Genomic DNA, 16,216 nt, shown 5'->3' with positions numbered 1-16,216 from the left:
CATAGGATTGTTAAAGGATAAGAAATTCATCTAGTGATGGTAGAGACAATGAATGAAGATTAAAAAGAAAGCATAAGATTAAAAGAGAAATGAACACTCAGCAGAGGGAACCAAGATCAAACAGTGGATTAGCCATTTTACTTGTTGTTTCCCAGAAATTAAATAAGTATGGGGGATAAGGAATTTGTTTCCTTTTGGTCCTAGAAAAATGCCAATTATGGAAGCTAAACTGCTGGGATCGCATATCAGTCTGCTTTGGAAATGTGAGAAATGGATGGGAAATATAAACACAGGGCAATAGCTTACAGTTATGTTATGAATTAAGACTGAAAAAGTATCAAGATTTAGTCACTGAATAAACTGTCACAGCTAATCTCCCCTGATGAATTTGAGCAAAATCAGAATAGAAGCAATCGCCCTGTATTTTTGTAGATTATCATTACCATGAGCTGAAGCTCCTGGGCCAAGAAAGTTCTTGCTTACTGAAGGACCGTTAGAAGTTAAAGGGGGAGACGGGTGAACAAAGAGCTAGCCCAGGTCCTGCCAATATGGTGGACAGTGACTGTCAAAAGCCCGCATGACTTGACTTCCTGTTCCTCCTGCCTCTGTTCTGTCTGATTGTCCCACCTCCTAACAACAGGGCTCATCACAGCCGAAATAAAGAGAACTAAGGCAATTATCACATGTGATTGTTCACATATCAACCTTCTTTAACCATTTCTGCTGAGCAGGGCAACATCCTAAGCTTCTTTATAAATTTTGGAACCTAGTTCCCTCAGAACTGTAAATGGCCTTTGGTTGAACTTACCAAGTCCCCAAAGCCAATAAAACTTCCCAGCTCTTCCAGGTCATGTGGTATCTGCAACTTGCCACTGATATCACAGTGGATCTTCATAGATATTTCACAAGTGTATCAGCTGCTGAAGTGTTTTGCCCTCCATGGCTTTTGCATCAGCAGCTGTGATGTCCCAGCCTATGGTGTCATATACACCCAGCAAGACTTGAGGCCTTACAGCTGATTATTTTCACAACACTGGAACGCTTATGATTCTACATTCCAAGATTTGCGGGCAACATTTGGACACCTTGTTTGAGCAGATCTGTTGAGTGGTCTTTGAAGCCCTTCACCAGAGACCTCCCTAGCAGGATGGTAACTTGTTTTCCTCTAGAAACAAAGGATCTCAGAGGTGAGTTTTGCCAATGACATACCGGTAAGTGTATGCTAATTTCTCAAATGAAAAGCATAACAAAACACTTAAAATAAAACCCCAAGTTCAGTTCATGAGAATTCTTGTTTAAGTAGGTGTCTGCAAGAGCCAGCAGAATGAGCATTGATGGGCCTCTCATGTTTCAGCAGGAAACACATTCCACAAGAGTAGCAATGCTAGCCAAAAAGTCTGTTTCCATGCTCCCACAAGCTGAAAATTGTCGTGCGCACACAGAGAGAGCCAACTCAGACCCATTGAAATCAATGACCCTGTTGAGCATCATTCTCCATCAATAGCAAGATTCGGATACAATACTGTACCATTAATTTTTTGTGAACCAACAAACAAGCTTCATTGTGAAACCTGGGTTATGTTCCAAATTTTTCACCTAACTGCACCTCTCCATCTGCATGTCTTGGGAGAAGGGCCGCCAGAAAGAAAATTGGTCCGGCCTGTTCTTGAGGCATTGAAAGCACTACAAACTGCTGAGATGAACATTATTGTCTGCTAGTAGTGCAGCTTAAGCTACTGTTGAGGCACAGAGCAGGGCGCACTAACATTTAAAACCTTGACCATAGATATGGGATCAGAAATTAATTGAAATGCACATTACTGGGGGGAGACCCAGGAATTTGCACCTATCTGTAATTTAAACCAGATGAAGTTGTCCTTCGAAGAGCCTTGTTCTGCTGAGAGGGAGCTGACCATTCATTCAGGAATCCCTAGTCCAAGGTTTCCCAAACCTCCTTTGTTCATTGACCCCTTCATGAGTTCATAAGGTTCCTGTTGATCCTAACCCAAATTCTTAGGAATGTAAATGAAATAAATTCAACAGATACCACCTCTAAACATTTTTTTCCAATAAAGAAGCATGATCTGAGAACACTCTTGAGTTGTGGAATCCTCTTATTAAATACAGTGATTCTTCAATGGCAAAGGAAGTGCACTCTGTATATGCCCATGCTTTCTGTTCTGAAGCTCATCGTTCCTACTTTTTGTGCCATGCTTCATAAATTCATTTTCCACCCGTGGGCCCTTTCCAACTCCTTGGTCCTTATTCATCCTCCTGCTTTGAAACCAGCAGATACCAAGGAAGGGCTATAGCTCAGGGGTAGAGCATCTGCATTGCATGCAGAAGATTCCAGATTCAATACCTGCCATATCCAATAAGGACTGGGAATTATCCCCAGTCTGAAAACCTGAAGAGCTGCTGTAAATCAGTGTGGACAATGCTGAGCTGGTGTACCAATGCACTAATTTGCTATAGAGCTGGCTACATTCCTAAAACCTGATCTGCCCCTGCTATGCCTCCTTTTGCCTTCTCCACTGCAAGACAATAGAGAGGCAACCAGAGAGGTATCTGCAGCTGCAAGGAAGATACCTCCACATAGCTGCCAAGTTTTCCCTTTTCTCGCGAGGAAGCCTATTCAGCATGAGGGAAAATCCCTTTAAAAAAGGGATAACTTGGCAGCTATGTACCTCCAAAGTCTTCCTGCTCTACGTGCAGAGTGGAAGATCCACACTACTCCAGGGACCATAGGATTGCAGCCTAAATCAACTTTAATTCAATACAAATGAGATAAAAACTACTTTAAGCATTGCTTCTGCTTCATCGATACTTGTGGTGCACTTTAAAAAGAAGTAGTTTAAAGATTGTTGTCCCTTTGCAAAGCAGCCTGGCATTGGGGGGTGTTATGTGCATTTAAAGAATGCATAACATTGTAGGCAAAGGTGGACACCCATCACAGTCCCTTCACTGCACACAGAACAGAGAAGTACAGCATTTCTTTTGCTGCCCAAAGAAAAGAGGCATGGAAACAGGGAAACAGGGAAATATGCTCACCATATGAAAACAGTATAAGAGCTGCTGAGGACACGGAATAGTTAATGAAGCCTCTGAGCTGCTTCCAAGCTCAAGACAAGGAAGCTATAGTTTTGCCCTTATCAGCAGATGTTCTTTCGTATTTGTGCATCGGGCTAACTTGATTAAATTAGCCCGTAAAGGTCAAATGAAGTATGTCTTCCCCACTTGTATTTTGATTTTTCCTGACATTGCCTGATAGGTTTGATAACAAATGATGCCTGACCACAATGGTTTTGCGCTTCAGACATTTGAAATGACATAAGCTCACAGGATCATTTACCTTTGCAAAAACCGCTTGACAACAGAGGGGTGTGTGTGTGTGTGTACATGTGTTTAACAAATGCATTTTAGTTTCTTCTCATTTTCCTTTCTGTACCATAGGATCAAAGCTTCAAGGCTTAAATTGAGTAGAGGTTGATGGGGGAGGTGGGCCTTAGCACAAGCCTCCCTCAGGCATATAAAGACCGCTTGTGGTTCTTGATGGTGGCAGCAGTTGCGTCCTGGCAAGCTGTGGAGGGAAAATAAACTCCATGTGGCTGGCTGGCCAGTGTCAGAACTTCTCTACCTGTTTTGAATCAGCCAATCAGAGGTCAGGCTGTGAGGTGGGAATTTGGAAATAGGCCTGGATAAGCGTCTTTCCACTCAGGTCCAGATCTAAATCATGGTCCATCTCTGAAAACCAGCAGAGTCTCCTTCCAGCAGCGCAGTTGGCAATCGGAGCTTCCCAATTGGTGTCCTGGAGGAGTCACCCATCTTTGATGTGCATTATATGGGGATCCTTAACCCGGGATTGACCCTGATAACTTTATCAGCCAGCAACTGGGTTGGCTGATCCAGGATACATAACCAATGCCTAAGCCAAAGACTTATTGCACCTGTAATCAGTAAAGTCGCGGCCATTTCAATCCCCCAAATATTGTCATGTCGTTTATTGCTTCCTGTGCCCCTACCCTGGCAACGTCAGTCTTACCAAGACTGGGCCCGTAAAGTAACGACAAAGCAGAAAACACCTTTAAGCATATTCTGTCACCGTTAGTAGCCACAACCAGCTCCCAGAGCAGGCCTTTCAAACAGCCCTGAGCTGAGGCTCACTCATTCCTGTTTGAGAGCATAGCAGAATTGCTCCGCAATAAAGCAAGGGCAAACTGATCTTTCCCTGATGTGAGCATGTGGGTTGTCACAACAGGGAAAACACAAGCAAGATACACCAAACGGTAGATTGATAGATGCTCCGAAAGAACCCATGCAGACGCCGTCAGATATACCAATTAGCATTTTTCATAAATTCCATTGGACATGTCATTCTGAACCATGCTTAAGTGTGATGTGAACATGGCTTATATTTTCAACTCGGATGGAAGCCAGTTTGAGGGAAAACACACTGAACCATAGTATTGTTCAAGAAACTACAAGGAAATATATGGATTCTGGCTAATATCATGTCGACATGGCTTCAAACACCAGTGGTGGGAGCATGCTGGAATAAAGAATAATATGTACACATCCTAGGACCAATTAAACTTTTCTCTTGTGTGTGTGCCTGGAGATTTTCTCTCTTTTCCCTTCAAGTTGTGGTCCAAGGCACAGCATTTTATAAATCAAACAAGGCTGGAACTGCATGGAACTTGTATTTCTGACCTTGGATTCTAGGTTCCTTGTGAGTGATGCTGCCATAAGAAGTTTCTTGGGGAAAGGGTTATAGTTTAGTGGTACAGCGTAAGTGCATCCACAGAAGGTCCCAGGTTCAATCTGTGGCATCTTTTGGTGGGACTAGGAAAGACATGGAGGACTGCTGCCAATCAGGGTTGACAAAACTGAGCTAGATGGACCAATGGCCTGAGTCGGTACAAGGCAGCTCCCTGTATGACTGTCATTTTACTCCCATTACTCTGTAGAGTGGATTGTACATTGGTGGTGCTTTGGGGGTGGGGGTGGGGAGAAGCACCAATAACACTAACGACGACAATACTTCCTGAAAGCCCATTGATGCTATATCATTGCTGCTTGCACAATTTATGACCAAAAGCAGTGAGTGCTTGGCAAGTTTTCATAGCTGTTTATTCATTATAAATAGTAAATATTTACTGCACTTTTTAATATGAGACTTTTTCTCTTTTTTTACAACACGTGTGTTGTTGGTAGAGGCTGTAACACAAAGATAGTATTTCTTTTGTTCCATCACCCTCTAAGACCATTCTGTAAACTAATCTCTGTACTATAACCTAGTCTTACTACAGTAACTCACTAATTTCATTGAGTTGAATTCTAAAAGGAATGTATTTGTGCCCTACCTCACTCATTGTTCCAAGAATAAAGAAAAATAAATAACACTGCCTTCCATCTTCCTGTCCCTCCTAACATTTCAAAACACAAATTTATTGACATTTGAAAATGTCACAACACAAAAATGTATGTAAACCTTGGTTTCCATTGGATTTTCCTTTATATATTGGATGCCACTGTATAATTTAAAATTACATGTCACCTACAGAGACATTGTGATTTATGTCCTGCATTTTGCTAATAATAATAATAAATGTAAACATAAGAATTTTTAAATGTATTGTCTCCCCAGAATGGTCACCTGTCAAAACTAAGAAGCTGGAGATCATTTAAAGAGACTGTGACACCTCAGCATATTAAAAGAGTGAACTATGTACTGAAAAAATAAAAGTACATGGAAAAATATAATTTTGATTCTTTATATAAGGCCTTGGATGTTACCAAAGCTTGGTGAGGTACGCCATATTGCACTTTGTTAAGCAGTCATGGAAATCAAAGGTATTCTGTATTGTTTGTTGTTGCTTGGTTCTTCCAGGAGGTATCATGGACTAGGAAAACTTCACACGCACAAAAAACTTTGCAAAACTTTTCTTCATGTTACACAATTATTTCATTTGCTGCAATGAAGAAAAAGAAAACCCTCGCATGTGACATTTATCAACAATATGATTACAAAGAACAAGAAGATAGCCAATAACTTATTTCTGGAAGTCTTCAAACATCTAGTCTAGCTTCCTACGGACCTTAACATTTCCTTTTGAGTTTCCAGTGTGTAAAACAGTGTTCTCCTGCCCGTGCTTTGCAAACCGAGCAGAGTCAAAAGTCAGCATCAAATGTCGAAAATGGTTTGAATTTGCAGAATATCCCATGCCATATTCTAGAACATGGTGTGTCCAAAGGAATCCATGCCTCTTCGTCAACCTAAAAATGGAATGTTTACTGCAGCCCAGCAGTTTGAAACATTCTGCCATTTTTTTCCTTCTTTATACAAATCAGTGCTGAACTGTGCTGTTTTTTATTTGTGTTATGGCTCATGGTCTTTGTCTTCCGAGCTGCTTTACCCAACATGTCCAAATGTCTTATTGAAAGCATTGATTGGAGGAAAAAACATAACAGTCCCATTATCTCTTGTATGATCACTCCGTTCTGGGCCTCATTTTGGTGAGAAGATCGCTCCATTCCAAATACTGGAGTGAGACCAGGAACAAGACTGGCTTTAACTTGGAGTGGGCAGTTCATTTATGCAATATCTGGCTTCAGATAATGAAAGGCACCTGTAAGAAAAGAAAATAGCAAAAGAAGCTTTTTAAGTCATGCTGTGACAACCTCACAGCAAGGGGCAGTGTCAACTACAGGTTGACATTGTCATATTTAATACTGATATATCAAAGGAAAGGGCCTAATATTTTTATTTTTAGGACAAGTTTGACAAAACTCTATGTATCTGGGATTATATACTATAATGATTCTTGAGCTGACCTCATTAAGAACATGTGTTTCTAATAGTGGAATGCCAGTGGTTATTTCATTTTGGACAACCCCTCTGTTTTACCTAATGGCAATCAGGTTTCATGTCTCAACAATTAATAACATCAAGATGTTGTTGACATCACTTTAGAAAATAATTATGCAGCAGAAATCTTGCTGGAACAATCCACTGTCTTAGCAGCAAATGTAGCTCTACTATGAAAGGAAGAAAATAAATGTGCTTCGCCATCGCTCTTGACTTACATGTATTCTTGTTCTTTCTTCTTATGGGCAAACATTTTCGCCTTGCTTTGTTATTACAGATGTATGCATCGCTTTTAATGGTCAAAATAAGACTCCTATTGTTTTGGAGGAGGTGTTAATGGTTTGAGCACCCCAATGATCTTACCCAATTTAAAATGACCATCGTTTCATTTCTAAGGAAAATATTTTTGTCCCAGAAGAAGAGAGAATGACAATTCACACCTAAATGTTAGTATCTCTTTTGGAGGGGTTGTATACAACCCCTTTGGCCATTCCCCTTGGCAGGAGTGCATGAATTTCATAACTATAAAGTTTTTATTATTAAATAGCACTAACTTTATTATAGGGCCTGCCTACCTGTTAAGTTGTGCACTGAAATATGGTTTTGCTGCCCAGATCACTCTAGGAATAACATGGCCCCTGGGAATACTGATATTTGCCAACTCCATACTTAAGTCAAGAAGAGTTAGATTAAGGTATAATTTATCATGTCAATTTATACAGGCTATTATAATCTCTGTTTTACAAATGCAGAATGGAAGCTTATAGTGCAATCCTCTGCCTGTTTGTTCAACATAAGCCCCATTGATTTTAATGGGGTTGCAGCCTAAATGAAATTTACTTTGCCAAAGTAATCAGGGGAATCTGTGGCCCACCAGATGTTGTTGGGACTACAACTCTCATTAACCCTGACTATTGGCCACACTGGCTTGGGCTGATGGGAACAGAGTCCAGTAGCATCTCAAATGCTAAAGGTTCCTTACCTCTGATATAACATTCATTCATTCATTCCTCTGATATAACAACCACTTAGGCTAAACACAGGTTTGGACTTGCAAGAACTATGATGATGAAAAAATGTTTTTCATAAACTTACAAATTTCCCATCATTTATTTATTATAAAATGTCTAATCCCCTTTTGAACACACACACACACACACACACACTATACAGCTTAACGATATCAGCAAAATACAATCCATAAAAAGCCATGATAAACCATTAAAAATACATAAAATAAAACAGCATGAAATAGCACAAGTCGTCATGAAAGAAGGGGTCTGTGCATTAAGAGAGCCTTTAAAGTTTTGTCTTCAACAGGAGACAGGTTCTTCCAGCTGTATCACTGAACTCAGTAGACACTATTGAGAAATGAGCCTCATAACTCCACCCTTGAAGCTTCATAATTCCACCCTGGGTACGGTTTTTGGCTCATGCTAGAGGATGGACCAGTTCGGACAGTACCAGGGTGGTCCCAATTGACATATTGCATGGAACTGGCACAACTCAATGATGTCTTAAATAAGACCCGTTGTTCTGCAATGCTAGAGCAGCCTTTCCCAACCTGGTGCCCTCCAGTCAGATGATAATTGTAGTCCAAACCATCTGAAAAAGACAGAACCCCAAAACTGGCTTTTATATAGATTGATCATGACCTAATACTCACTTTGTCCATATTGTCCATACTGATATCCCGTGACAGGGTCCATACTATAACCAGTGGTGCTGTATGTTGGTGGGCAGTACGACTGGGATGTAGGCAGGCTATCTAAACTTTTCATATGATCTAGTCTTTGACTACAGCTAGCCGATACTGTAGTGGTTGGTTCTAAACCCCCAGTTAATGGGGACAAGGCATAGTCAGTTTGGGGCTGGTGAGGTACACCACCATGGTTAGTTAAGAGGCCCATTACCTAAAACAAAAAGGGGGGAAAGGTTAATAGACATGCAAAACTATACATTAAGCAATCCACAAGAATATTAATTCTCTAATTCTTGACATTCTAATTTCAAAAAGAAATAGATATGGCATATGTTTAAACAGATTGTCTGGCATCCCTGCTGCATCACCACCACCCAAATAAAATAGTATCTGTAGTGTATAGGAATACCATTTATTTGACTCTGTAATGACTGGTCACATCCCACAATGGTTTTACCCACTTTAAGCTCTGTGAAAACACACACACTGAGACTAGTTTCATTGCAATTGTTATTTTTCATTTGCTATTTATTATATTTTATACCCTACTGTTCTTCTAATGAGCTCAAGTTGGCATACATCATTCCCCGCCACTCTCCATTTCCTCCTCATAGGCTGAGAGTTGGTGACCAGCCAAGTGAAGATTTTTCCCTGGTCTCACTTGGCCTAGTCTGACACACAAACCATTATACCACACTGGCCCTCCTAAACTAGTGCTCCCAAATGGATAACCAACTTTGGCCTAATAATTCAAAAAGTTGGTTTTCCTATCAGAAGATTTTATTGTTGTTGTTATTACCCCCAATCTCCTTCTGAAGGAACTCGTGGTCTTCAGGTGTTGTTGGACTGCAACTCCACCATCTCTGAGCTGGCTAGGACTGATGGGAAATGGAATGTAACACAAGTTCTCCGTCTGCTAGCATAAGTATTTTGAGGATAATTGTATTTGAATTCAACGGCAATCTGTTTACTAGGAATTCAGATCCACTGAACTTGGTGAAGCCTCCTTCTGAGGAATGTTTGGAGTTGTGAGATTTGTCTTTTCAAGACTCAGAAATAATGGATTGTGGTGGGAGGGGAGGACTTCATTTTGGGCCTGAGTTATGTTGAAAACAGTAAACCTAGAAGATATTTATTTTGGCACAACCTTCATGATTTGATTAGAGACTAAAGTACAAATTATTTATCAGAAAGTTAAAATTATTCAATGAACTGCATAACGATAAGATTGTTAACTTGATTAGCTATTTGGAGACAGGTTTGCCTATTTGCTGTAGTTAGCATAATAGGTCAAATCCTGCTCATCTTCAGCTCTGCAGTTTTGCAAAACACTTCATCTGACTGTGCAAGATCCCAGCTAAATCCAGTTGTTGGGTTGTTTTAAAACTGAGATATGAGGATTCCAGCATCACCCACAAAACCCATTGCAACCACCCCATATCAACACAGTTGCAAGTTTCTTGGGGTTGATTTTCTTAGGGCAAAAATGGCACTTCTACATGTCTTTGCAGTTATTTGGAACAGTCTGTTTTGTCTTTGAAAGCTGTATGCCAACCTTGTGCAACTCTATTCAATCCATGTTTACTCATATACAAGTTCCAATAATGGGACCTGCTCCCAACTGAATGTTTATAGGAACACTGGCACTCATAATTTGGATGCACTAAGAAACATTCCCTACTCAGGGTAGTTAAGAACATAAGAAGAGCTGTTTGGATCTGACCCATCTAGTTCATCACTCTAGTCTCACAGTGGCCAACCAGATGCCCATGGGAAACCCACAAGCAAAATAAAATAAAATAATTTATACCCCGCCCATCTGGCTGGGTTTCCCCAGCCACTCTGAGCCGCTCCCAACAGAGTATAAAAAACACGATAAAACATCAAACATTAAAAACTTCCCTAAACAGGGTTGCCTTCAGTTGTCTTATAAAAGTCAGATAGTTGTTTATTTCCTTGACATCTGATGGGAGGGGGTTCCACAGCGCAGGCGCCACTGCTGAGAAGGCCCTCTGCCTAGTTCCTTGTAACTTCACCTCTTGCAGCGAGGGAACCGCCAGAAGGCCCTCAGAACTGGACCTCAATGTCCAGGCTGAATGATGGGAGTGGAGATGCTCCTTCAGGTATACTGGGTCAAGAACATGAGCACTCTCCTCACATGAGATTCCCAGCAAGTGGCATTCAGAAGCATTCTGCCTCCAACAGTGGCGGTAGAACATAGCAATCATAGCTGGTAGTCACTGATGGCCTCATACTCCATGAATTACCTGTCTGTTGGCTCTGTCTGTGAGATCAACCCAGAATTACCATGCTTCAGAGAAACAGTGGATGTGGTGGTGCTGAGATCACCATTATCGTCAGGGCACTTCATAAGATTACGACTGCCAGGAAAGTGTTTTTAATTGCAATCACATGGGCAGGTGGAAATCTATTCCCACTGTAGAAATTACATAGGCAAGATTAAAGGTAAAGGTAAAGGGACCCCTGACCATTAGGTCCAGTCGTGACCGACTCTGGGGTTGCAGCACTCATCTTGTGTTATTGGCCGAGGGAGCCCATGTACAGCTTCCAGGTCATGTGGTCAACATGACAAAGCCGCTTCTGGCGAACCAGAGCAGCACACGGAAACGCCGTTTACCTTCCCGCTTGTAGCAGTACCTATTTATCTACTTGCACTTTGATGTGCTTTCGAACTGTTAGGTTGGCAGGAGCTGGGACCGAGCAACGGGAGCTCACCCCATCGCGGGGATTCAAACTGCCAACCTTCTGATCAGCTCTGTGGGTTAAACCACCCGCCATTAATCCTGAGTAGATCTAGAGAAGCTCTCTTATGATATGCTGCCTTTGTATCCCACACTTCTTCTAAGGAGCTCCAAGTGGTGTTTAAGCCCATGACTCTAACAATTTTCAGGCATTATTGGCATCAGGACCAGTGGAAGCCATTTCATTTCAACAGGAGATGCTGGCACTACTCTCCATTGTTTTTGAGGAAAATTAGGCTGACTGGCAGCAGCTCTCACCTGGATATACCAGAGATAAAACCCAGGCAGTGCTCTACCAATGTTTTATCTGAAATTCTGAATGCCAGAGTGGTATAGGAATTAAAGTGTTAGATGGATCCCTGGGAAATTGGGGTTCTAATCTCCACTCAGTGATGAAGCTCTAGGTAACCTTGGGCAGCTCACTGTCTCACCATCTAACCTACCTCACAGGGTTGTTGTAAGGAGGGAAATGGAGAGAAAGAGAGCTATGTGTGCTACCCTGAGCACCTTGGAGGAAAGGTGGGATACAAATGTAATAAAGAATTTCAGGTTTCATTTTTTATGAATAATCAGCATTCACCAAATTCTGAATGTTCACTGAAAGGCACTCATTTTGCCATGCCCACATGGTAAAAGTGGACTTGCGAGGTGAATTAATTTCATTCCCCCCCCTCCATTTCAACCAATGTTTGTTTCCGTCATCTCTGTCAAGTGTTAGGGCACTACCTAACATATCCAACCACACAACAGTCGTAAATAACTAATCTTCATGGATGGAAAACCAATAATATAGAATCAGAGCAAAAATTGTCATATTGGAAATACTTCCAGAGTCTTTTGGATTCGTGCTGCAGTTGATTAGCATCTAGGTAATTAGATTTTGGGCCCTTTCTCTTTGAAAGCTATAAGGGAAGTAGCCTAAAGGCAGAAACTCTCTCTTGTGGTATGTGTCGTGACCTTATAGCACCAGTACAAGGAGTTACAGGAAGGGCATGGCTGGCTTCACCCTAATCGCTCTGTTAGGAAAGCAATTAAAAGACTTATCCTGAGACATGTTGAGCACCTCTACTTCCCAAGCATTTTAGAAGTAAATGATGCACAGCAGGCCAGTTAACCTATAGACCTGCAGATGTTGTTTAACTACAACTCCTGCCATCCTTGACCATTGGCCATGCTGGCTGGGGCTGATGGGAGTTGGAGTCCATCAACTTCTGGAGCCCCTCCTGATGGACAGGCAAAGATAAGCAGTATATATAGCTTGACCACTTGCATAGAATTCAGTTACATCCAGCATATTGCTAAAACTGGGTTCCACTCCCTTTAGAATTAAAATATGGATGTAATACACCTAGATCTAAATTTCTACAGATGTGGACTGACTTGCAGTAGAGATTTTTCCAGCTACAGTTTTGTGGCTTTTCTGAAAGTTTTCCATATATACATATATGAATAAATAAAAAAACTATAAAAGGAGAACAAATATATGGTGGCATTAAAGAAACAATGAACTGTAAAAAGAGAAATGATTGCTTCTCTATAATATATACTGTTTTCTTCATTTTTTTAAAGAAGCTAAATCTATTTCAGGAAAAAATAATTCTATTTTGCATTCTCTGTTGTGCTAACGTGACATTTTAACAAGCTGTTAGAAAGGGTAGGGAAAGTTGTTTTGTCCTTCTTTGTGACATTGTTGTTTTATTTAAATGTTTATTTTAGGCATTATGTGTTTTAAGGATCTTTTTCTCTGAGCTTCCAAGAATGAATGGGAAAGGGAAACTTGAATATGAGATACAAAAAATGTTAGCTGTTTTGGGATATAGATCCATTCCTGCTAAATGGTTTCCGAAAGCCAGCAAGAAAAAGCCCAGCAGTTCAGTTGAGGGTTTATTTCCTCCTGATGGGATTCATTCAGTGATCTTGGTCAAGATATACAAGACCACTTGCATAGAATTCGGTTGCATCCAGCATATTGCTAAACTGGGTTCCACTCCCTTTAGAATTAAAATCTAACACCCTTCCATTGAAGCCAAAGGTCAAACCAGATGTTGAATATGCTACATATTTTACATTATTAAAGCATAGGAGGAAAATAAAGTATTTCCTATGTTTTACCTAACTTCAATATTTACTTCAGAAGGAATAGATGCCCTCCAACTGGTGCATAACCTTTGTGTTTCCACAACAAATGATTGCATGTTTTATTTGCACACACCTATAGCCCTGGATTCTCAGTTGCATGGGAGCCTCCACTAATTCAGAAGGTCCCTCCTTTGCTGCAGAAGTTTCCTCTCTCTATAAGAGAGGCTGATAGAACCATGTGACCTTTGGGGCAGGGCTAAACATGTGGCCTTTCAGCCCTGCTGAATCCATGTTGCCTTTTCCTGCCAAAGTTTCATAAGGGCTCAAATTTGCAATATACATATATGCAATGCTATTTTTCTAGAAAAAGAGACACCAGAACTCACCATGAACACTTCCTTTATTCTCTTATAATGGCAATGCCATCCACCAGAGAGGTGCCAGAACTGAGTTCCTGTGAGTTCTGGCTGAAAACAAGCCCTGCATATATGATTCAAAAGCACCCTGTTTACTCACCCCTAGTTTTCCTGGGGATACAATGGATGTTTGGCCCCTCCAGACATAGTAGATGCAGAACATAATGTGGAGAGGTCGAACAAGTAAATTTTATGATACTGAAAACCCATTTGTTAATACTCGTTTTCAACAAAATTCTGTTACTTCCAAAAAGCCAGGCAAAATAGTGTCCTGATCTTCTGAGAGAAACTGATGTGGACTTGGGATCACATTATGCAAGAAAACTCGCTTCCTATATGCCGAATGGTTTCATACTTTCAGCTGCCATTGCCCATTATCAAATATGTTTCGTCTATCTCTCTAAGAATACACTGTGGGTCCCACTTTGTACCTTGAGCGCCGGCTCCCAAGCATAGAATTTAGCCTGACGCTAAATGCATTGAACCAAGACACATCCAATAATATACAGAGATGCTGTCATTTCCAGAAATAACAAAGAAGCTCATCTGGTATAAATGCCCCATCCCCACAACAGCTGAAGAGCCGGCCCTCTGTATTTAAGCTGAGGTGAGTGATGAAAGCTTAAATATATGTAGGCAACATCTGGTTTATTACGTATTAGGTTATTATGGCAGGTCCATCTATCCTCAATAATGTAAATCCCGCTAATCTGAGAAAAAGGTTATTTCATTGAAATGAAATGCGATGCCACTTAACATGATTAGTATTATAGCAAGTCGGACCTACCATAGGCATCATAAAATCCTCACATGTTTTAATTCATTTACGCATGCCTGCATCTAATATGCTCTGTGACCATGTCTGCAATTAATATGATTTATGGGAGGCAAACACGTTCTATATTTTGGGGTTACAGTTATACTTTTCCCCCTCCCTCCCTCCTCTCTCACCCTGATTGAAAGATTTAATGAAACAGCACAAAGAAAATTGTTGGCTGTTAACGTATTAAGTTGAACTGACAGGATCATGAGTAAACTTTGGTGGAGTTAATGATATCCTCTTATCTGACCCTGACACATTTGCGGCATGTAATTTACAGAAGCTCTGTCCAGGGAATCTTGACAAATGCTCCTAACGATGTCAGGGCAGTGTTCCATTCTAATGTAAAACAGATGTGGGTCAGATACCCTCATTCATCACTACACTGAACATTTCAAACTGCTGCTAAGATGGATGGCATTACCTGCTGTGCACTCTTTTCACTAGGAAACCACCTCCCCTTCTTCCCCCCCCCCCGCAAAAATTACGCCCCTCAAAAAAAAAATTCACATTCTGCAGCCCACCTCTTCAATTCTCACGGGCCTTGAACACGTGTCAAGGACTACAGCCTTTAAAGTGATCGTCTCACCTCAACCACGAGCTCGCTTAGGAGTTCTCTTTCAGCCTTACATATATGGTGGTAAATGAATGATTGGAATAGAAACACCAAGGAAGTAAGGATGGGAAGTCAAAATCTTAAAGGAATACTGTATTGAAACTGAATTGAATTTGTTAAATTGTTTGAAAACTAATAAAAAATTATGAAGAAGAGGATTGCAGAAATAATGCGTGTGAATGACTTGATAGGCACTATGTAATTACTTATCTGTGTTCTTATCATCACCATCATCAATATTAAAAGCCACAGCTGCCATCCTTTGCTCAGTGACTATTGTCCCTAGTCACACCCTCACATTTTTGGCAACTCAGTTAAGGACATGGAGCCCAGGGAATTCCTGCACCTCTCAGGAACAGGGAATGCCTTTAGCAGAAATAACATAAGACCGGGCTGCATGTTTCCTACATGATCCTTTAAGACTGCTTATCCAGCTCTGTGTTTAGATTTGCCGCCTCGTGTTGCAAAGCTACCATAGGAGGAAAAGTCAGTGAAGCCTAGTGGTTAGAGTGTTGTACAGTAGTAGGATCTGGGAAGCCTGGATTTAAAGCCCCACTTAGCCTTGCAGATGGGTAAGCTTGTGCTAGTCACAGTCTCTGAGCCTAATCACAGGGCTGCTGTGAGAATAAGATGGAGACGGGGGGACCATATACCTCACCTTGAGCTGGGATATAAATGCAATAGGAAATAAATGAAGAGCAAATAATAGGTGAACGTATCATTCCCCTGTTAAAATTCAGCAACAGTTTTCCTTCCCTTCCCTCTCTCTTTCTTTCTCCGCTTTTCACAAGCGTCATGAAAGATACGCAAGAGTTTGAAACTTCTTTTAAACATATCACTGATTAACTGTCGCAACAGAGAAGTCTCTCACTAAAGTGAGTATGTGGGGATATTGAAACGCGATGAAGTGTTGCCAGTCCTACTAAAGTCAATGGGGAATACTTGGTTTTAGA

General features: G+C 41.0%; 1 protein-coding gene across 1 annotated transcript in view; it reads right to left on the bottom strand.

The window, feature by feature from the left end:
- Nucleotides 1–6,054: 6,054 nt before the first annotated feature.
- Nucleotides 6,055–16,216, bottom strand: part of PAX3 (paired box 3) — a 109,468-nt gene continuing 99,306 nt past the window's right edge. The window contains exons 8-9 of the mRNA XM_035133908.2: nucleotides 8,535–8,781; nucleotides 6,055–6,629 (exon numbers count right to left, since the gene is read on the bottom strand). Coding sequence (XP_034989799.1) covers nucleotides 6,595–6,629; nucleotides 8,535–8,781 — 282 coding nt within the window. The 3' untranslated portion in view covers nucleotides 6,055–6,594. The remainder of the gene's footprint in view (nucleotides 6,630–8,534; nucleotides 8,782–16,216) is intronic.

The sequence above is a fragment of the Zootoca vivipara genome, chromosome 5, assembly GCF_963506605.1.
Source record: "Zootoca vivipara chromosome 5, rZooViv1.1, whole genome shotgun sequence".
Taxonomy (NCBI): Eukaryota; Metazoa; Chordata; class Lepidosauria; order Squamata; family Lacertidae; genus Zootoca; species Zootoca vivipara.
The sequence above is the reverse complement of the archived record's forward strand: the minus strand, read 5'-3'. Positions and strand labels throughout refer to the sequence as shown.